The following is a 22,970-nucleotide window of genomic DNA, read 5'->3' as shown; positions in this document are numbered from 1 at the left end:
GCCAATGATGCTGAACGTACATGAATCCATCTTCAGTGACTCAGAAAGCACACCGGCCTATGGGTACATAGTTGCAAACAGCCTGCCTTGAACTTGGGACAAATTGACTGACGGACAGTCTGGCTAAGGGATGCTGGCTAACCCGGGTCCTCTGAACACCACACTCAACCAGGCTGGTCAGAAACAGGCGTGGTGGCGTGGGTGCCGAGGACCACACACTGAGTGAGCCGTGAGTCATCTTCAGCTCCTGAATGCCAACACTTCTAGAAACAGCTATTTTGGGTTCCTTTGGAAAGCGATTTCTAAAGAAGAGTTTGACTAGGCCGCGGTGTGCTAGATGGGGAGGGAGAACACCAAGGACTCGACGCCAAGGAGGGCCAGGGAGGGAAGTGGTGCCTCTCCTCCATCCTGGGGGCGGGCAGCACCCAGGAAACCCGAGCGGCGGGTGCAGCCGTGGGTGGGCACCCTGAGTCAGGTGCTCCTTGAACAGCCGCTTCCCGTCAGTTGTGTCCTTAGTTGGCAACACGGTTGAGAAGGATCTCAAGAGAGACGAGTGCCTCAGGGGGAAGGAGTGCCTTCCTGAGGGTTCTGCAGCCCAGCTGGGGACACGCTTTCTGCAGGGGTCTCGGCACCCTTTCAGCAAATCCTGGCATGTTGGCATGAGACACGGGGCCTCAGTTTACCCAGGCCAAGGTCTGTCCTCAGTTTGCCTGGGGACAGACACAGAGTCAGGAGGCCCAGAGAGCCGTGGATCGGCTCCCTGCCCTTGTGGGAGACAGACCCAGCCTGGAATCAACAGGGAACCGCCTGCGAGGGGAGGGGGCACCAATCGTGCCCCGAGGACCGGAGGGACCTGGGGTGTCTCAGCACCTCTCTCTGGAGTACTCTCCTCATTGCATAAAAGGGAGCAGGAATAGGAACTTCAGAGGATTCCAGAAGACCAATAAGGCCCCGTCTGAGATCAAGGTCCTGGGGCATCGAATTGCAGGCTAAGGGTCTGGGGCTGAGGCCCTGGAGCTTCCGTTTGGGTTGTAACTGCTTAAACTGCTTGCGGTGGGACAGCAGGTCACCCACATGCTGGGGCCCGCTGCCCAGAGGGGCAGTGTCCCAACAACAGGGTTTCCTCCACCTGAAACCACCTCAGAACAGAACAGCCAGGAAGAGGGCGTCAGGCAGCGAGTCCTGCGGGGCCTGGAAGTGGGAACAGAGCTGCTGCTGGGGACGCCCTCAAGCTCAAGCACGACAGCCTGCAGGGGACAGAGTGCATGCAGGAGGCGCCAGCCCTGCAGACCTTGAGGCTGGCCCTGACGTGGGTACCTCGAGGGAAGCACAGCTCCCACACCCCCAGGCCCATCTCCTGTCCTCCTCAGGGCTTGTGGGTGTGAGGTTCTAGAAGCCCATCTCCTGTAATGGAAATCGCCACAGTGACGGCACGCTCCTGGGCTGTGACCTCAGTGCCGTCAGGCCTGCTCCCCGTGAGGATGCCCGGCCAGCAAGGACCAGGGTCATCTGACAGCCAGAGCCCAGGGCCACGGCGACCCAGCACCCGGCAGGAACAGGGTCCCCCACTCGCCGGGGCCCCTGCCGTCCCGGGAGCCCGTGCTGCCCGCTGGGGGGCTGGTCCCTCTGCTCTGGGTGCCCAGGGCTCCAGCCTGCTGTTCCTTGCACGCTCTCTCTGTCCCCGCCTGGTGGCTCTTTGTTCTAATCGCAGGCGCAAGTGGTTGTCAGCCAGCCACCCCTCAGCCCTTCCCCAAGACTGGAGCACATCTGCTACTTCCCGCCATCCTGCGGGCACTGCCCCCTCCTCAGGACACCTCCATCCCTGGCCCAGTGCTGGTCCCTCTATCAGCCCCTTGTCCTCTTGCCCCCGGGCACAGGAGGCTCCCTGCCAGCCGCGCACCCTGCATCCCCAGCAACCCACACGCGGCAGGGTCGGTGCTCAGACAACAGTGCACAAATGGATGGTTAAAGCAAAAGAGGAAAAGTCGACAAAACCAACCAACCAACCAGTGGTTCTGCTTAGACATCGAGCAGAGGTGGGGGGAGGGGCAGTGGGTAATTTTTTCCCAATAAGCATGGGTTAATTTAATAATAAAAACTAAACAAACTCTCAGGCCTTCCATTGGCATTATGTGAAACGTGAAATTTAATTTCTCGAATGAAGACACGTCAAAGCTGTAGGCACAGACCGCGTATTTCCGGACAGCCCATGCGGGGGTCCAGGCCCCAGGCCCCAGGCCCCAGGAGGATCCGGAAGCAGTGGGAGTAACGGGCCCCACGGCCCTCCAGCACCCTCCTCCCGACAGCCCTGATGAGCGCACATCTTCACCACAGGACCAGCTGACGCCTGCCCTCCCTCACCTTCGGCCAGCTCTGACCCCAGCGGGAAACAAGAACCAGACCAGCCGGAGGGAGGGAGCGTGTGCGGGTGAATGGGGTGGCTCCCTGAGCGGCCGCTCCATGTCTCCTGACCCAGCTCGTCCCCCAGCAAACACTCACGCCGCACTCCTCCGTGGCCACTGGGGCCGGGCCAGGGGACAGAATGGCCAGTCCCCGCTCTCACGGAGCTCTTATTCTTACAGGAGACAGACGGAACCCACAGGGACAAACTGGTCAGCGCCACGAACAGATCGAATAGGGGCTAAGATAAACAGACCGAGCTGGGGAGCCTCCTTCGATGGGCACCTGAGGGAGACCCCGGGCCGCCTGTGCCACAGCCAGTCCCCCCTCCTCCCTTTTAACACAACCCCAGGATGGGTGGTGCAGCTCTGAAAATGATTCTCGGCTCCCCTTGCAATGGGGTTTGCCAATGAGGTGTAAATGATGGGCTGAGACTTCCAGAAAAGGTTCCTTAAAGAGGGCTGCCTCGGGGCGGCCTGGTGGCATAGTGGTTTGGTTCACGTGCTCTACTCTGCCGGCCCAGGGTTTGCTGGTTCGGATCCCAGGCGTGGACCTAGCACCGCTTGTCAAGCCACACAGTGGTGGCATCCCAAATAAAATAGAGGGAGATTGGCACAGATGTCAGCTCAGTGACAATCTTCTTCAAGCAAAAAGAGGAAGATTGGCAACAGAAGTTAGCTCAGGGCCTATCTTCTTCACAAAAAAAAAAAAAAAAGAGGGCTGCTTCAGCTGAGAAGCACTCTCTTGCCCCTCCATTCTCCTTATTCCTGCCTGGAATATGGTTGTGATGGTTGGAGCTCCAGGGGCCACTTTGGGATGTGAAGTGACCCACCCCACCCCGACAAAGAGTGTTTGGGAAACTGAAGTTTAAATAGCAGGTAAGTCCTAGTGCCAAGCACTGGACTTTTGACTCTAAAACCTACATTCTTCCCCCTCTCCAACCCCTTCCCTCCCAGCACACACACACACTGAGATGGAAACCGGGGGGGGGGGGGCCTTTCTGTGTTAGGGAGAGCTTCTTGTGGGACGAAAGGGCCCTGTTAGTGCAGGGAAGTTCTTGCTCGAGTGAGTTCCACCTCACACAGAGGGAGCAGACAGCCCAGATGACAGCACTTCTTGTTCTACTGATGGTTCATAACCAAATCTCGACTCTCCTCTGAGACTGCAACCGGGTAAAATTACCCAGTGCCAGCAACGTATAAATGGGAGAAAATAAGCAGGGAGAAATGAGCACTTTAAGCTGTAAGCCACCGGGAGAAGTCGGGGGACGCAATTTGCTTCGCTGGGTTTTCGTCCATTTTGCCCACAGTGTGCCTGGAATCCTCCGTGCTCTGCATCCTCCGTGAGTGGTCCCTGGCAAGCCTCTGGCTCCAGCCCCTCTCGTGTCAGGTAAGTCTGAGGCAGAAAGGCAAGCATCAGACTCCGAAATGTCACCCGCACCGTGGCAGTCGTCTGCCTGGACACTGAGTCCAGAGAGGGAGACCGGAGCAGGAGACGCGTAGTCTCCCCAGCGGTCTGCATTTGGTGGACGCCGCGTTCCCACAGGTGAGGACACAGGCAGGGTCGCACGAGAGCAGCCCCCCGCGGGACCCACGGCAGGCTGGGTGGCAGAACGGCAGCCCCAGAGCCAAAGGCAGCAGAGGAGGCGCCTTCTCCTCCGGCCCCACTCCTACCCGAGGATCGGATGCTCGCTCTTCTTTGCAAACGTGCTCAGAGTCCAACTGAGGTCGACACGGAACACGGGCAACTGGAGGAGAGAAAAGAGCAAAAGTAAGAGATCCAGCATGTTGCCTCGGAGCTGCCAGACCACTCGGATGTGCCAAAGAGCACGGCCGCCATGCTCTGTGATCACCTTGTTCTGCCACACCGAAGACGGCGACACTGAACACTTCAGACAGGGTGGCAGGTGGCACAGTGAGAACCTGGAAAAGCGAGGCGGTGTCACACACTCGGGCTCATCTTCCCTGTGACGCCCCCCAATCTCTGGCTGAGAGAAGTCTGCTGGGGCACATCCCAAGCAGTCAGGTGTGTGTCTCTGGTCTGCAAGTTTCTGAGCAGAATGAAGAGCCGGCCCAGGGAAGCCTCTGGGCATGGGCGCCAGGAAGGGGCTAGCAGCCCCAAAGGCAGGGGATCTGTCCTGGTCCTCGCTGCCTGCTGTCTTTTTGTTTTTTTGTTAGCTGAGGAAGATTGTCACTGAGCTAACATCCATGCCAATCTTCCTCTGTTTTGTATACAGGACGCCACCGCAGTGTGGCTTGATGAGCTGTGTGTAGGTCCACTTCCAGGATCTGAACCTGCGAACCCAGGCCACCGAAGCAGAGCGTCACAGACTTAACCACTACACCACCAGGCAGGCCCCTGCTGTCTTTTTTTTAAATTAAACTTTTTGTTTTGAGGTAATAATAGATTCATACGCAGCTAAAAGAAACAACACAGAGATCTTTCACCTGCTTCCCTGAAGTGGTGACATCTTGCCAAACTGAAGTCAGTGTCACGTCCAGCATGTGGACACTGATGCAGATGAGGTGCGGAGCATTCCAGCCACACAAGGGTCCCCGAGCTGCCCGGCTACAGCCACGCCCACTCTACTCCCATCCCTGCCCCTCTCTAACTCTGCCAACCACTAATCGGCCTGTTCCCACGAGGTCCTCACTTTAAGGATGTTCTCTGAAGGGAATCACATGCGTGTCACCGTCGGGATTGGCCTTTCTTGCTCAGCTGACTTCTCTGGAGGTTCGTCCAGGTGTCCGTGCGTGTCCACAGACTGTCCCTTCTATCACCGATGTCTTCTGAAAGGCCCGTCTGCATTTGGGGACGCGCCCAGGTCATCAGGACCGCCCATCCGGGGTAGGAGCCAGGGCCCCGTGCCCAGCCCCCTGCAGGCGCAGACCCAGGCCCGTGCTCGGGAGCGCCAGGTGAGGCTTCAGACTAGGCAGGTGGGTGGTCAGGCGCAGGCGGCTGGGCTACATGGCTCGGGGCGCTGCTGCTGGAAGCCGGCTGTGTCCCTGAGCCCCCAAGGCTCTGCACTCTCTCACTTCCCTTCAAGCATCCCTCCTCAGCTGAACCGGAAGAGAAGCTTCTAGTGCTGTCCACTGAGGGCCCAGGCGGGCGCCCCCGATCCCTGAGATTAGACGGCGTCTCAGGGCCTATAGGCCTGGAACACTCAGCTGGGGACCGAGCCCACACACCTCACGAGCCCACCCCCCATGCAGAGAGAGCACTGGACGAGGAGTCCAGGCCCAGCTGTGGAAGGGGACACGCCCCTCATCTCTCGGGCCTCCGTCTCCTCGGCCAGGAGAGGACAGCGCCACCCCCGACACCATCACTGGCACCGTTTCTGTGCAGTGGCATCCCGCACCGACGGTACAGCGCCACGTGGCTGTCAGCACTTGACAGAGACCGAACCGCTGCCAGGAGCCCTCCCCACACAGCAGTTCTCCCCCCAGCAACACACTCACGCTCACACCATTGCACTCACACTCGCACACCCAAATGCTTGCACACTCACACACTCACAATTAGGGTCTGAGCTCACCCCCTGGGCCCTTTATGCTCCTTGCCTTTGATGGGCAAAGATGAGCCTGAGGCAGGAAAAAAGGAAGAGAACACACTCCTGCCCGCCTGTGTGTGACCGCTCTGTCTGTGCATCCTGGTGGCCCTGGCCAGGAACTAAGGGTTTCATCTGATTTTTACTTCTTAGGAACAAAGGCTGATGGGCTGCCTGGAGGCGGGGGCGGGCATCTGAGGACAGCAGGAGGCAGCGCTGCCTCCAGAGGGCTTAGGCGGGGGGTGACCCCTGCCTCCCAAGGGCTTCCCCACTGCAGGGTCCAGGGTGCCCCCCTTGCTGCCCACAGGCCCAGAACTGTGGCTGAGGAGTCCCCAGCAGCCACAGATTTCTGAATGTGGGTCACAGGCCATGTGGGCAAGAACGGCAAAAACCACGGCCCCTGGCGGAACCCCAGGCAGCTGCTCCGGGCAGCACTGACCCCTCCCCAGCTTTACCTCCACTCGTGTGTGTGTGTGGTGGGGTGTGTGTGTGTGTGATCAGCGTCAATTTCCCCAGCTGGACCGTCACTTCCACAGGGTGCAGCCCTTCCCACATCACCCACTCCTGGACTCTGCAGCACAGCCTGTAGCAGGAAGAAAGGAAGGAGGGAAGGAGGGAGGGAAGGAGGGTGGGAGGAAGGAAGGGAGCAGGCTGGAGCTGGCTGGGAAGTGGTGCCTCAGCTCTCAGCTGGGGAGTCCTGTGAAGCCCCCACGTTGCAGGGTGGCCCGTGGTCTGGTACAGGGCTGGACAAGGCCACATGTGGGCCACGTGGCTCTTCAGGGCCAGGGTGAGGGCAGGTGGGCTCCGGGGCCAGAAGCAGGCCCCACCAAATGGCCCACAGGTGAGGACGGCTCAGGAGCACAGGTGGCTCCGTGGACACTTTGGCACTGGCTCGGCCACGGCAGCCGCGGGCCGGGAGCGCCCGATTCCTGAGGGGCTGGAGCGAGGCAAGAAGCCGAGGCTTCGCCGTCTGCGTGCCCCCGGCAGCTGTCACTTGGCTCTCACATGGCTCACTTTGCAGGTGGATTGCGACTCCAAGCACCCTCATTCGTTGCGTGCTGCCTCCCCTCGCTTGGCCCCACTGTTCATAGCTGACTATTTAAGAGACACAAATTGCCATTGTAATGCGGCATTCACACTTCGGTGGTGCTGGGGAAGACGGGCTGACGGCTCGCTAAGGGACCTCGCTTCCCCGGCGATGGCGGTAAAACCACCTCTCTTCTCTTAAGCAGCGAGTGCGCTTTCACGTTGCAAGAGGCCCCCTCCAGATCATAACTTCCGGTAAACAAACTGCGCAGCTGCATTTCCAGGGGCGGCCAGTGCTGCTCTGTTCTGATGGCCTGTGGCCAGGGAAAGAAAGGCCGTCTACACACACAGCCTCAGAAAGCACCCAAGACCTTCCCACCTGGCTCCGTTCTCCAACCCCAGGTCACCTCCTGATGTCTTCCCAAAGCTCAGAGGCCGGCCTCTGTGTAGCAAAAGCAGAGTGAAAGAAATGATAAGAAATCAAATCTCTGGGTCTGGCCTGGTGGCATAATGGTTAAGTTCATGTGCTGCACTTCGGAGGCCTGGGGTTTGCAGGTTTGGATCCCGGGTATGGACCAACACACTGCTCATCAAGCCATGCTGCGGCAGTGACCCACACACAAAGTAGAGGAAGAGTGGCATAGATGTTAGCTCAGGGCCAATCTTCCTCGCCAGAAAAAAAAAAAAACCCCACAAAAAAAATCTCTAATGCTTGCCCACAGCTGCTCTGTGCCCAGCACACTTCTAAATACTTTATGAGTATTAATTTACTGGATCCTCAAACCACCTCTGAGGTAGGAACTATTGCCAATCCCTGCATGACAGACAGGGAAACTGAGGCACAGCTCTCTGATCCCTGCCCCTGCCCAGCACCCTGCAGATCAGTACTCCACTGCAACATGAAGCTCCTTAAGGCCTGGACAGTCCTGCAACTCTCCAGCTTGGGCCTGAGGCCTGAGCTCTGCCTCTTCCTTAAGTGACTTCCCGGGACGTATCAGGTCCACGGGCTTATTAAATAGATATGCACATAAAGGGTGTGAGGTTTGTCCTCTCAAGGGAAAGGCCTCTGGAGGGCCTTCAGAGGATGCGTGCTGGGGCAGGGTCAGACAGTGGTGAGCTGGCTGCAGAGGGAGATGGGAATGGGGTTTGAGTCAGAGTGGAGCTGTGGGGGTCCCAAGGCCCTGTGTGGGTGGCTCCTGGGAAGTGGGCAGGCTGACTCTTGGGGACACCACCATGCGGGGGGCCTGAGGAGGGCGAGCAAAGAGCAGATCCACCACCGAGGGAGGAGAGGGTTCCCAGAGGAGGTGGGGTGGGGCTCAGACCAGCCAGGAAGGAACAGGATGGAGAAGACAGGAGGGAGATGAGTATTCAGTTTTCCCTGGGGAAAGAGAGCTGGGTTCCTGGAGGTGATGGGTGGAAGAGGGAGGAGGGGGCCGAGGCGGGCAGGTGGGCAGACCCCCTCCAAGAGGCTAGATGAGGAGTGAGGGGAGGGGAGGCAAGGCTGGACCAAACACTCACCCACAGACAGCCCCAGGCTGGCCCCAGGCTGCCCCGCCCCACCCTTTTTCTCTTGCTACTGGGTTTTGGCGAACAGGCACTCCCTGCTCCAGGCCCGCACTGTCACACGGGAGCCACAGGGGGAGGCCCTCCACACCTGCACCCTGACCTGAGACTGACCTGGAGCCGAGGCCACAGCTGGACAGGGCACACTGTGTACACTGTCGTGACACTGGGCGCCACTGGGCGCACTGTCGGAGGCTGCAGCTGCACCACCACCCTCCTGCCACGCTATGCTGGGGGCTCCAAGGTGGCCCTCAGACAGCTCTCAGGCTGACACCCTAGGGCACCCCACCGAGGCCCTGGGCACCCATGGGCACCCCATCAGAACCCTGAGAGGCCTCCCCGGCCTGTGGCTCCCGAACACAGCCCAGTGGCCCTCAGGTCAAGGAGGGAAGGGCATCTCCAGGTGGGAGGAGAGTCCCGGCCGGCCAGCAGGTGAGGACACATTGTTTCAGTTTTCAACAATGTCCCCAAGCACCTCAATGGGAGGTCGGCAAAAGGTGGCTGATGAAATTAGCCCTGGAAATAGTAGCAGTAGGGGTGTGGCCTCGGCCAGAGGCCCCATGTGAGCACGGTAGGCACCACGCTCACGTGACATCACAACAGCCCCCATCACGGAGCATCTGGGGCTTGGGCTGCCCAGGCCGCACAATGAGAAAGGAGGAGGTGAGGCCGATCCCTGAGCCCAGGCTCCAATGGAAGCTCTTCTTGAAGTGACCAGAGCCAGATGGCCTCCCAGAACCTTCTGGAAGAATGATGGTTCCAGTGTCCTCTGGCGTTTCAGATCTCCGTTGTGTTCACCTTTATCAGTAAGGCTCCTTCCTCGACTTCTGCCCCACGCCACACAATCTGTGTGACCCCGGACATTCTGTCCTGTTTCATCGTGTGATTCCCACAGGGTGAGATGTGGCTGGCAGGACCAAATCAGGAGCAGGGCCATGGGGTCTGGGGGACACGGTGGGGACCAGTCCTCTCTGGGGAAGCAGAGGTGGCTACCTCCTCTGCTCGCGTTGGAGCAGAGGGGACTTCCGCCTGACACCCCAAATGGCCACCAGCCCAGCACGGACAACACCCCCTCCCCAATTCTCAGGGAAGAGCCAGTGGCAAAGGGTTAAAGACGTTCTCTGAAGACCGAGTTCTCTCCCTGTCCCCAGAATGCCTTACATCATGCTCCCAGAACAGCTCGGGAGAGGAACAAAGCTTGTCAACGAGAACGCTTGGCAGCACCACAGCGCGACCGCCCAGCCCTTGGGGCTAGCAGGACCGTGCGAGCCCCAGGCTCGGGTTCTGGGGGACTCAGCTCGGCGCATCCTCCCACTCTGGCCACAGTTCCTTCCCTTTGTAGACAGATGGACACCTGCCTGGCCACGGTGACCTTAGACAAGTCGGCAACATCTGGATCTCGTGTGATACGGAGGTGAGGGGGCCAGTGCTGGGAGAAACAAGGGGAGCAGTTTCGGGCTACCTGCTTGGGAACAGTCCATGAAACTGCAGCGTGGTCATCCTAAAGCCCCCACGGCCTGATGGTGGCTGGGATGGCCTCGGGCTGGCCACACACCTTTCGGCCCACTAAGCAGGCAAGGATGTTGCTGGGAGAGCCCTAATCAAGACAGCGCTAGCTAGGGGGGCCCTCTCCCCTCCCCCTCCTGACCCTGTGCCCCAGCTCTCTGGCCAGCAGCTCAGCAACTGGGCTGCTACCTTCAGACTCCTGTGAGCTGAGCTGCCCTCGGGCCCCCACGTCTGCTGCATCTTCAGACAGGGCTTCCGTGCTGGGGCCCAAACCCTTCTGGGCCAACAGAGCGATCAGACCCCGGGAGAGACCTGAATCCACTCAGGACACTTGGACATGCACCCCCAGCTCCCGCAAGAAGCGTCTGGACCAAGAGCTCTCTCTTCCCCGCAGGAACAGACACTGGCCGTCAGAGGTGACACGGCCGCCCACACCATCCCTCTCTCTCTTGTCCTCCTCACAGTGTGTGTCCTCACGAGCAGGCTCCTTCTCTCTGTTTATGCCCATCTTTAACATAGCAGAGAAGAGAACGTCCTGGAAGCTCCAAGGCTCTGAAAGCTCAGGGACAGCAAAACAAGACCCTTTTCCGGCTGTCCCACCGCAACGGCAGCGATGAGGTCAAAGCGCTGCCGGACAACCCGGCCCAGGGTCCCTCGTGGGTACAGGAGGCGCGCAGGGAGACAGACAGAAAGTGAATTCAGACGGCGGGTCTATAAGGATTGCGCTAACCCAAAACAATCCAGGGGTAAGCGGGTGAACCTGGACTGGCCAGGAGTCGAGACCCACAGAAGCTGGGTGCTGGGGACACCGGGTTTTTTTATGTTTGCAATTTTCCACAATAAGAAGTTTTTAAAATTGCACATGGAAGCGTGGTGGCTGGAGCAGGGAGGGGAGGGTGCTGCTGGCAAGGCTTGGGCAGCTTACAGAGCCATGACAGCTTCCCGGGCCGGCGCCCTCACAGCTGGAGTGCGGGGGTGGGGGGGGTCTCCACCATGAGTTTATAAAGCGCCTCCCAGAGGGCTGGCCCTGGGCCCTGGGGCGCCAAACCCCTGTCCTTGAAGTAGTCAGGGAAATACAACAGTCCCGCCAACAAAAGACCCCCTCATCAACATGGGAGCGAGCACGTGAACATGATGTCAGTCAGCAGGCCAGAGCTCCAGGCAGGTCCCCGGCACAGAACCTCACAGGAGTTATACAGAAAGGTGGGAGGGAGAACAACGAGAATGTTCTGGAACTAGGTAGGGGTGGTGGTCGCACAACGCTGCGGATGGACTAAATGCCTCTGAGTCATACGCTTTAAGTTTATGGTACGTGGATTTCACCTCAATAAAATCACACCTGTGATCATCTCAGGGGTGGCTGGAGGGGCCCTGGGCTGAGTCGGTGGCGGATGCAACCCCAGGGCCGAAGCCCCGAGACCACACCGTCCAGTTCTCATGGCGACACCCCGGGAGCCTCCATCACTTGACCCGCACACACCGCTCCAACCCCCACCACTCCCATGTGTGGTAGCTTGCTCCTAGCATGCTGCCTGCCCTGCCCTGTCCCCGCCCAGGGCTTCCGGGCCCTTCCACAGGGCCAAGCATGAGTGAGAGCACTCTTGCACGTGGAGCCGTGGCCCCCTTCCCGGAACTCTCCTAGATGTCTCACCAATTTGTCCTGACTCCACCTCAACTCACCCGCCTGTAACTGCACCCACCCCATTTCCAGTGACGGCATCTGCGGGAGAACCACCTCTCCAGGGGCCTGCTCCCCGCCCTCGGCCCCGGGCGCTGGGACAGAGCCTTGAGCCCTGCAGGTCCCAGGGAACAAGAAGGCTATGGCCTCTGTCCCCCCCACACACCCACCCGATGCCACCCATCACGATGCCACCCAACTCATCACTACCTATACTCCTTGGACCAAAACTGAATTAAGAAACGCAACTAAAGAAGTTCCTAGGGTGACCGAGGACCTCCACAGTTTTGCTGAAGAATTTGATATTCCCACCCAGACTCAGCAGCCTGGATTCTCTGACCTCCATCATCAAGTTACCTCCTTGTCGGAGAAGGTCAGGCCCAACCCTGGAGGTTAAAGCTGGATGGACCTGTCCCCAGGTGATCTCTCACAGGTCCGACCGACAGATTTTGAAGTCACCAGCTGATAGCAAGGGCCACACATGAGGCCATCCCCAGGGCTCTTCCCAAAGCCACTGACTGGAGTAAGATTCAGGCCTGTCCCCAAAAGCCTGATGGACCTCTTCATGACTATGACAATAGGCTCGCGACTGTCTTTACAGAAAACTCAGGTCTTCCTCTAGATGAAGATTCTACTGAAGTCGGCTTTAATTCGGTGTTTGTGAACGGCTTCCGTCGAGATCCTCCCTCCTTGTTGAAAGAACCAGGAGAGGATGGGGCACCCTCCACCCCCACCCAGTCAGTTCAGCTCATCAGCTGGCCAGAACTCTTGATGACGCCACAAAGAAAAAGACAACTAAAATTATGACTTACAGTTTCAACAACTGACTGCTTCCCCTCAGAAGCCATGGTAACCTGAGTCCAGAGCATCGGCTTCTAAAGATGGTTGCCAGTTTTGCAAAAAAACCTGGACATTGGGGGAAAACACTGCCTTAAGCTAACAGACCTTACTCCTCCCATGCTGAGCCTTCAGTGCCCCCCACGGACCAAGGCTACTCTGAGGACGAACACGTGGTTTTTCTGGTCCTTCCCTTTAATGACCTGGCTGAAACTCCCCTTTTGTCAGGAAATGAGGTCTCCCTGTCGTTACTGATGCTGGAGCCACACTCTCCGTGCTCAGCCCCACCGACCTCAGACAACCCCTCCTCAGAGTACAGAGAAGCCTCAAATGGTGGGAGATCTAACGAACCCCTTAGGCTCATAAACCCCTTCCCCGTCCCCTCGGGCCCTCTCCAGGACAGCCATTCCTTCCACTGGCCATTCTGCCCCTGCCAACGTACTAGGATGAGACTTTCTAGAAGAATATCATTCTGCCACCTCTTTTTCTCAAAAGGGGGAAGTTATCCTCGAAACTGATTCAACCACTTCAACAACAAATGGCATTCTGGACGACTCTGCCCGCTTAACAGTTTTTGCCCCGAAAACAAACTTAAAAAATAACATAAACCTAAAACTCCTGGAAGAAGCCCCTGAGAAACTTGGGGTGAAATCCACGACTGATATTAGTGAATTCGCTCAGCTCCCCCAACTGAGATGCACGTTGACGCCAGGAATCCTCTTCTGAAGGTTAAGCAATGCCCGTCAAATCCTGAGGCTTCCGCAGCAATTAAACCCATCGCAGGAGAGCGTGAGGCACGAGGCCTCCTGGCCCCCTGCACTAGTCCTTGTAACGCACCATTCTCCCTGTAAGAAACCCCACAGGCGAGGACGGAGGTTTGTCCAAGATCTGAGGGCTATTAATAATGGTGTTACCCCTCATCAGCCAGCTGTCACCCTTTCCACGGCAATACCCACAGAAACTAAATTTTTCACCCAAATAGGTACTTATAGAGCCTTTTTTAGCATCCCTGTGGCTCCTGAAAATCAGGTTTTATTCGCTTGTACGCAGGAAGGATGACAATCCCCCTGCACTGAAGCCCCTCCTGCTTTTCACAGATCCTGAAAGCAGATTTAACAGACGGCATCCCTCTACAAGGGCCCACCCTCCTACGGAACGTTGAGGCCTTTCCTCTCTGCTCCCCTTCTAAGGAAGCAGGTGAGCAGGACAGCATCCACCTCAAACTGCTGGCAACCAATGTCGTCAGGTCTCTAAGGAGAAACGGCAATTGTTCAGACAAGGTCAAACACTGGGACCCTGGACCTCAATTCAAGGGCTCCTTTTAGACTCTGATGGGACTCAAATAAGCTTCCCACAGCCACGGGCCAAGGGGCATCCTCGAGGGTCTGGGGCTGTAGCTGGATACCTAGCTTCTCCCTAACCGCCAGCCTCTTTACACGTCACTCGAAGCCGGAGGAAAGTGAGTTGGGAAGGAGACGCCTCCCTGGCTTTCCGGCACCCGGAAGCCAACTTCTCCATCCCCCGGCTCTAGGACCTCCCGATTACCAGCTTCCCTTTCTCCTTGTCAGAGACACGAAGAGGGAGGGAATGCCTCAGGAGCGCCTACTCAAAGGCGCGGAGGGCAACGCTGACCGACCCAGAGCGCGGGTCTCCCTCCCTCCCTGTACGGGAGCCACTTCAGGAAGCAGCAGTGACCATCACAAAGTCAAGCGAGGAAACAGTCACGGGCTCCCACTCACCATCGCTGTCTCCAGGCAGTGGACGCCTTGCTCAGTACTCACCACTCAGCTCCTTCTTGCAAGCCACAAACCTCCCGTGAAACATCATTCTAACTTCTCCTCATATGACCCCTCCTGCTGAGCCATCTCAACCCTGCACCCCTCCCCCAAACTCCTCCCACCGTCGGACCCTGACCATCACTGTTCACCCCTGGCTGACTCAGGAACCCCTGCTGCTCATGCTGAGATCCCATGGTTTACTGAGGGCTCTCATTTGAAAAATGGTGAAGGAAAGTAATGCCCTGGGTCTGCAGTCACCTCACAGACAGCTGCCACGCTCCGGGGTGCTCTGTGACTCTGGCATGCTTTGGAGACAAAGAGGATTCTTGACCTCAGGAGATCAAGAATGGAAACTGGGTTGATGAGTTACTGAAGTCGCTCCAACTTCCTTCATTGGCCGTGGCCATCATTAAAGTGCCCGGGCGTTCAGGGTCAAATTCAGATGAAACCAGAGGAAACGATTTGGCCGAAGGGGCTGCAGGACAGCTGCCTTACAAGCCCCCAAACCTGAAATGGTTATAGCGAATTTTGACTACGGTCCCAAAGAAGACAATGAAAATGATCCAAAGCGCCCAGTCTAAGGCACCTTTATTGGGCCACTAGCACTCGTACTTTCAGCTCAGTAACTAATCTGCGGTTCGGCCCAAACAGAAAAGCTGCCTTGCCAGAGTCCATGAAAAGACCCCTGATGGCAACGACTCACCAGATGACCCACCGGGCAGCAGGTGAACTTGTACGTTTTAGGAAACAACACTGGTGGGGAAATATTTGTAAGGCTGCCAAAGAGGTACAAGTGGCCTGTACCGTGTGCCCCAGTACCATCCAGCGATAACTATCCAGACAGCCCCCGGGTGGCCTGCCTTGCCTAAAGGCCCTTTGGCAGTGCAGCAGGTGGATGTCGCCCCCGCCTCCCGCCCCAGGCTGCAGTTTGTCCTTGTTCTGGTTTGCGTGTTTTCTCGCTGGGTTGCAGCATCTCTTTGCTGGCAGGCCACCACTTTGTCATTTGCAAAAATATTATTAGAAAAGACTTTGCCCACCTGGGGTGTCCCCGTAGGACTGCAGTGACCAGGGAGGGCATTTCACTGACCATGTTATAAAACAGAGCTGTGAAGTCTGGCCCATTCTACAGCATTTTCCCTGTGTTTATCACTGAGTCCTCTGGACTGGCAGAAAGAACAAATGGCATCATTAAAACTCCATTGGCAGAATTTATGGAGACCTTATAACTAGCTTGGCCTAAGGCACTGCTTCTGCTCCTTTTGGATCTGAGAGCTCCCCTCTTGGGAAAACATGAGCTGTCACCATTGGAAATAATTACCGCGGACCTATGCGCTTGGCTCTCTCTGCTTTTGATATTCAGTTAATGAAATGGGACATGCGCCGAGACTGCAAAGGGACGATCAGAGCTCCTAATAAAACCCAGGCCCCGGCAGAGAGGTCTTTCCATCGTGCGGTCCCAGGAGACCGAGACACCAGCACCACAGTCTGCAGCCATGTGGCTTTGTCCACTGGAAACACCTTCACAAAGATTCTTTACAACCTAGGTGGAAGGGTACTTTTAACTAATCCTTGCGCTGCAAAACTTAAGGGGGTTGATTCTTGGATTCATGTTTCTTATTTAAGGAAGGCCCCACAGACCAGCTGCACTTCTGAACCGACTGGAGAATTAAGATTAGAATTAACCGGGACGTGAAGGAGACAACATCTGACACTGACAGCTTCCCCAGGATTCAGGACCCGGCCAGTACACATGTGCACACCCCTCCAACCTTGGGGCTGACCCTCCGTAACAGATCTACTGTTAAAATTAACAGTTCCTGGTAATTTTACTGAGCCTCTCAGTATCAATTCGACACTTCTGCTGAGGAAGATCCAGTTAATAACGGGTCATGCTAGATTACCACTTAACAACTTCCCTTAGTACGCCCAAGATGGGGACCAGTCAGTGCCTTACAGGAGTTCATTTCATCTTAACTGGAGTTTTCACCTCCCTCAAGGACATTTTTGTTAGCAAATGAAAAGACAATGTCCCAGGGAATTATTCTTTAATACAGTGCCTGGGAGATTCCCTCTGAATGTGGAGGATGATTCCAAAGGCCACAAGCATCCAGACCCAGAGACCCCCTAGTCACACCGTCACCAGTTTCTCCTCGGTCCTCAATGTTAGGGTAGATTTTAAGGCTCCAGCCCTTAAAACTGCCGACAGAGTAAAACTATTCAAGGGAGCACCTTGTTTCTGGCTGATGCCTCCACAAACATTTCTGAAAAGCCCTGTCCCCACAATGTTCCAACTGCCTGGACCCCCCCAAGTGGTCCTTCACCTCCGGCATCAAGCAGATGCCTGGCCAAAACTTGTAAAAAATGTAATCCCGGCGCCAGCCTGGAGGCGTAGTGGTGAAGTTTGTGCACTCCACTTCAGTGGCCCAGGGTTCACGGGTTTGGATCCCCGGCACAGACCTAGCACCACTTGTCAAGCCACGCTGTGGTCGCATCCCACATAACATGGAAGAGGACTCGCACAGATGCTGGCTCAGCAAGAATCTTCCTCAAGCAAAAAGAGGAAGACTGGTAACATGTTAGCGCATGGCCAATCTTCCTCAGAGGAAAAAAACAGTAATCTCAAGCCAGCCCTGATGGCCTAGTGGTTAAAGTTCGGTGCACTCTGCTTTGGTGGCCAAGGTTGGTTCCCAGTCGTGGAACCACACCACTTGTCTATCAGTAGCCATGCTGTGGTGGCGGTTCACATAGAACTAGAAGGACCTACAACCAGAATATACAACTATGTACTGGGGCTTTGGGGAGGAAAAAGAAAAAGGAAGATTGGCAACAGATGTTAGCTCTGGGTGAATCTTTAAAAAAAAAAGTAATCTCACCTTTCTACATGAAGCTTCTTGTTATACTGGGCCCAGATGGTTATCAGCTGCCCCCTTAATGGGCTGCAGTGGCTGCACTGACCCTTGGTGAGAACGTGTTACTAAGTTCACCTGTCAATGGAAGCATCTGTAAGTGCACTTCTAGCAGTGTGCTACGTGCCCTTCCCAGTACACCTTTCTAAGTGACTCTAACAGGAACCCGGGGCTCAGGACATCTAGAGAGTTAATGTATGGCAGGACAACATCTGTGGGCAGCCACAGCATTCATGTCCTTGTTAAAGAACAAACCCACCTGCAATGTCATAGAGTTAGGTGAGATGTGGCAGCCCCCTTTCCACATCCCACCTCCTCTCCATTGCTAAGAGATTTGTTCCTTGGTTTGGGGCAATCCATAACAAGCTGTTAATGAAAAATTTATCCCAAACCATGGCTAAACTAGCAACTTCCACTGCTCAGGCCTTGGCCCAAGACAACGATCCATGGATTCCCCAGCAAGGGCGGTATTAGAGAGTCGAATAGCACTCAATTATCTCCTTGCAGAACAGGGGCATGTATGCCATAGCCAACACCGCTGCTGTGCCTGGGTCAACACTTCTGGTGAAGCTGGACTAGAACTCAAAACCTAGAAAAAGAGCACAGGACCTCTCTGGTCCAATGTCTTTTAATAGCACCTCTGGTTCTCTATCGATAGTTTTAGCTGGCTCCCTTCACGACTAGGCACCTGGTTAAAATCAGGACTTCAAATATTGATAATGATTACTACCGGAACATTGCTATGTGTGATTGTGTTTAAATTTCTTATGCTAATAATAACGCAGATCTGCTCCAGATTATGGTCACTCAGTGGATCAAAATGATAAAAAGGCTCATTCACCTGGGCCTTCAAGTCCCTCGATGAAATTCCCAGATGAGGAAATTGCCCAAGAGCCATTTCCTGATGGCCTCCTTGTTACTCAAATGTGGCCTAACCCTTATGACACTGACTCCTTGGAATAACCATCTGAGATTAAAAATTTCCCCAGTGTCGGACACAACTCTCTGGGACAGCTCTAGCCCAGCAACGTGGGACTAAGCAAACCTATGGTCGATCAGCAATGCTTTCAGAGAAAGAGCTTGATCAAAAGGGAAAAGTGAAATGTGAAATGAATGGAGTTACTTATGTCAGGGGTTTTAAAATAGAGCCAGGAGCCATTAGGAAAATGGGCCTTGTGCACATCCTCACCAAGCGGAACCGTGAACTTCTGAACTGGGCCAAACCGCAGGTATTCCAAGGACGCTGCAAGAACACCCACAGCCTGTCACAGCGCTGGACCTTCTGCTCCGGACAGTCTCTGCAAGCAATCCTGATTAGCCAGGGCTAGCTTCCTGCTGCTGGCCCCAGTTAAAATTCTTTCTAAGGGACTCAAGCAAGCCTCCCCCTCTTTAAAAACCCTAGCAGGACTACTTGGGTTTCTACCTGAATAGGTGGTTCCCCAAATTTCAGCTATTTTTAGGTTAACAATTGTGAATGTACAAATACCACTAATGGTAAATTTTATGTGTATCTTACCATAATAAAAACTGTTTAAAAAATAATACACAGGCAGGAGTACACCACAGGCTCTAGAGAAGGACACTCGGGTGACGACCCTACTGAAGCACGCAGGCAATGGAAGTGTAGAAGTTAGGATGGTTGGCTCTAGGGGAGCTGTGAGTGGGAGGGGCACACGAAGGGGCTTCTGGGGGACTGCAGGGTGCTACTGCCTGGCCTGGCTGCAGTGCCCCTCAGAATCCTGCATGAAGCCACACACTGGTTCTGCATCTGGTTTATGTGACTGAAGGCTTGAGTGCCCACACCTGAATGGCCCTAAATGTTGCCTAGGGCAGCTGGTTGCCCCCTTCTGCTGCCCCTCACCTGCTCCCTGACTCTGGCAGACTTGCCCATCTATGGGCATCTGAGTGGTTGTGTGAGCCCCAGGGAACTGCCAGCTGGAGCATCTGTGACTGCAGATGCTGATGGACAGGAGGAGGAGGCGGGGCCAGGCCCTGCTCCCAGCCTCCCACGTCCTGAGGTGCCCGTGGCAGAACCAGCAGGAGGTCCACTGGCACTAGCAAGGAAGCTCCTTCACAGGCCCCAGCCCTGGTGGCACGGAGCTGAGGTCACAGGGGACACTCAGGCAGGGAGGGGTGGGCAGCAAGGCTAGTCTGTGTCCAGAGCCTGGCGAGTTACTAAGCCCCACAGCCCCCTGGCTATCCACATGGGACGTCATGCAGTGGGAGGGCGTCCAGCGAAAGGTCAGGGCAAACGGTGCCATCAAGGCCGTAACTGTGGTGCTGATACTGAGAGTGGGGATGCCCGTGGTGAGGGAAGCAGGAAGGAAGGGAGAGAGAGCTAAAGTTAGTAAACACTAAAAATATACCTATGTATCATCAGGTCAGGTCTGGAAGGAGGGTGCCTGCCAAGTGCAATCCTCCCACAGGCTCCTTCTCGAAGGCCCCCTGACCCCAGGGGACCCCCTCAGCCTGCACCCCCCAGGAGAGCCCCAGGTGTGTGTATGGTGCATTCATAAGTAAACTAGGGACCGGCTCTGATGCAAGACACATGCATTGCATCTAGATTTAGACTTTTTGTTTGTATAAACCAGAAAGAGACAATTTAAAGCAAACTACTTAAATTTTACAACATAATATAACCAATAAATCTACTATGTTCTCATATAAATGCTTGGCTTTTAAAACGCATCCTATTTGCTAAAGTCCTATTCAGTGACAATAAAATGGAAATCTAGAAAATATTTTCCAAAGATTTCTTCTATTTCTTATTAAAAAGTACGTAAAATCTCATAGACAAAAGAAGAAGGAATCATATAATAAACTCCCAACCACAATCACCAACCTCAGTGGTTCCCACCCTCAAAATGCTTGTGTATGTCCTTCAAACAAGGACATTCTCATTTGCACCCCCACGTTCACTGCAGCATTATTCACAATAGCCAAGATATGGAAGCAAGCCACATGTCCATCGATGGATGAATGGAAAAAAATGTACACACACACACAATGGAGTAATAGCCATAAAAAAGAATGAAATCTTGTCATTTGCAACAACATGGATGGACCTAGAGGGTATTATGTAAGTAAAATAAGACAGAGAAAGACAAACACCATATGATTTCACTTATACGTGGAATGTAAAAAACAAAAACAAATGAACAAACACAAAACAGAAACAAACTCATAGATGGAGGAAACAAAGTGGTGCTTACAGAGGGGAGGGGTCGACGGGGCGGACGAAATAGGTGAAGGGGACCGAGAGATACAAGCCTCCAGTCATAAAACAAAAAGTCACGGGGACGTATCGTACAGTGTAGGGAATACACTCAATAATATCGTAATGACTTTATATGGTGACAGACAGTTACCTGGCATGCTGTGGCGATCATTTCACAATGTATGTAAACGTCAAGTGACTATGTTGTACCTTTTAAACAAATATTCTATGTCAACTATACCTCAATTAAAAAAACACACACAAGGACCTCCTGACAGCACGGCCTCGAGCTCGGGGGTGAACGCTGATGCACCGTGAGTCCCAGCCCTCGGTCCCCATTCCTGTTCTCCTGGGGACCCGTGACATCCTTGAGAGCAAACCGCTCAGAATCAGGTCTCTGGAGTGCCCTACGAACAACACCCTACTCACAGCCAGAATCAGCAATAACCCCTCAGTATCGTCCAGTCTCCTGAGATCGTCACTCCCCTGCCGTCCTAGCAATGCTCGCGTTGTCCTAGTTCGTCTACTGGAGTAACAGTCCAGACTGAGACAGTCGGCGTCTCCATTCTCCTTGACTACAGGTTCCTCCACCACCACGCTCTTTTCTGACAAACTTTCTGCTGAAGAACCAGGCTGTTTGTCCTGCGGAGTTTCCCCCAGACCAGAGGACACTGTCTGGGCCTGTAAGTGAGCAAAAGTGAGGCCATCTTGTTACGCTAAATGGCCCCAGCCTCTCCTCTGTGTGACCACTTGCTGCCACTGCACGTACTCTAAAACATTCACGTGCTCTCCTGATTTATGTATGTACCCCCCGACAGCTTGATCAATTAAAAGTTCGCTCTATGGCTTTCTCTCCTGACCACAGGCAGGAAACACACCTACAAGGCATGCGTCACAGCTGACAGAGGATGGAACAATGTGATCCTGCAGCCCGTCACGCCTGGAGACCAACATCCCTGGACCCCTCCTCACTGCCCATTTCCCAACGAACTACCTCAAGATTCTGGAATCCTCGAAGATGGGTTTTTGAGACATTAGTCACCTATCTTCCAATTTGCCAGCTAATCTAATTAAACTTCCTTCCCCGATCCCTAACTCACTGTGATTGACTGGCTCAGACTGCAGCGAGCAGAGCGAGCCACTGCTCCCTATCAGGTCCCCACTGTCATTTAACGTGTGCTTCTGTCCCCTGCGTTTCTGTAGACTGGCACTAGCTCTACAGGCTTACTCCACTTCAGAGACTCTCTCTCTCCTTCTTGCCAAGACGTGCTCACGGGCAGCAGCACGTTCTTCCTCCAGGAGGCACGTACGTCTGCTTGCTCCTTTTTGTGACGTTAGCACCTGTGCATTTTCATCGCCAAGGTCCCTTATTTCATTAGGGGTTGCACAACGGTGTTATCTGGATTCCACCGTTCCTTCTTCATTTATTTTTTCTCTGAAGAGAAACTCACCTTCATGAGCTCTCGACTACCCTCTGGCAGGGAGGGGTCTGGGGCGTCGGGACAGGAAGGGCAGGGCCGATGCGTGACTCTTGCCCCTTCGCTGTCTTCCGAAGAAAGAGTCGGTCCCCGGCAGCCTCCATAAGTCTACGGTGCCGTGCTTCTCCACAGCACCACCCTGAGACACACGCACTTGGCCGTTTCACTCCTCTGAGCTTCCATCCCTGTTGACGCTTCTTCACCCACGTGCTGAGCGCCAGCACAAGCCAGGCGCAGAGCCAGCAGACAGGCACCCTGGTGAGTGGGAGGACTCCATGCTACACTCGGTCTGTTTCCCTGTTGGACCTGACGTGCAGATCAGCAGCACGGCATGCCGTGATGAGAAATGGGGGCATGGAGCTCAGGCTGGGCAGGCTCAGGGTGGGGGGCACCCCATCTCTGCCTTTTCCTTCTTATACCAGCTTTGACACGAAGCTAATTTCAGGCACCAACTCATCTCAGGCTCTCTGCTCCAGGACAAGTGCTGTCCTAGGGCCTTTGGCATGTGGGAAGACCCACCCCTCCTCTGCCCCCTACACACAAATACCAGCCAGTGTTTTAAAATAAAGTGCTGAGCTTTGCAGAAATCAAAACATGGTATGAATTACATAAGGTGCATCCTAGGGCCGGCCTTCTTATGTAACAAAAGCCAGTGAGCACTCAGAGTGGCAGGAACTCATTAGAGAACCGAAACCAGCCTGAAGTCTCCCACTGCCACACTGGGAATATCCAAGTACTAAAATAAGTGACAGGGCCAGCCCTGGTGGCCTAGTGGTTAATGGTTAAGTTTGGCACACTCCACTTTGGTGGCCCGCGTTCAGTTCCTGGGTGCAGATCTATACCACTTGTCTATTAGTGGCCATGCTGTGGTGACAGCTCACATACAAAAAGAGGAAGATTGGCAGCGGATGTTAGCTTAGGGCAAATCTTCCTCCGCAAAAAAAAAAAAAGAGTAACATTATAACCCATTGCATAAAACAGAAAACCATGAGCCACTGGGATAAGTAAATCAATGAATAAATGGAAAGTTTGAT

The 22,970-nt window shown here is 54.8% G+C and overlaps 1 protein-coding gene across 2 annotated transcripts in view; it reads right to left on the bottom strand.

Moving 5' to 3' along the window:
• Positions 1-2,123: 2,123 nt before the first annotated feature.
• The window catches only part of RRP1 (ribosomal RNA processing 1), a 40,266-nt gene continuing 19,419 nt past the window's right edge, over positions 2,124-22,970 (bottom strand). Inside the window, exons 12-13 of one of the 2 annotated variants that reach the window (XM_014830748.3) lie at positions 4,074-4,147; positions 2,127-3,795 (exon numbers count right to left, since the gene is read on the bottom strand). In XM_014830748.3, coding sequence (XP_014686234.2) covers positions 3,478-3,795; positions 4,074-4,147 — 392 coding nt within the window. In that variant the 3' untranslated portion in view covers positions 2,127-3,477. Of the gene's footprint in view, positions 4,148-22,970 lie in introns of both variants that reach the window. The other variant, XM_070488969.1, reaches the window with a different exon arrangement.

The sequence above is a fragment of the Equus asinus genome, chromosome 18, assembly GCF_041296235.1.
Source record: "Equus asinus isolate D_3611 breed Donkey chromosome 18, EquAss-T2T_v2, whole genome shotgun sequence".
Classification (NCBI taxonomy): Eukaryota; Metazoa; Chordata; class Mammalia; order Perissodactyla; family Equidae; genus Equus; species Equus asinus.
Note: the sequence above shows the minus strand (reverse complement) of the source record. Positions and strands in the feature narration are given on the sequence as shown.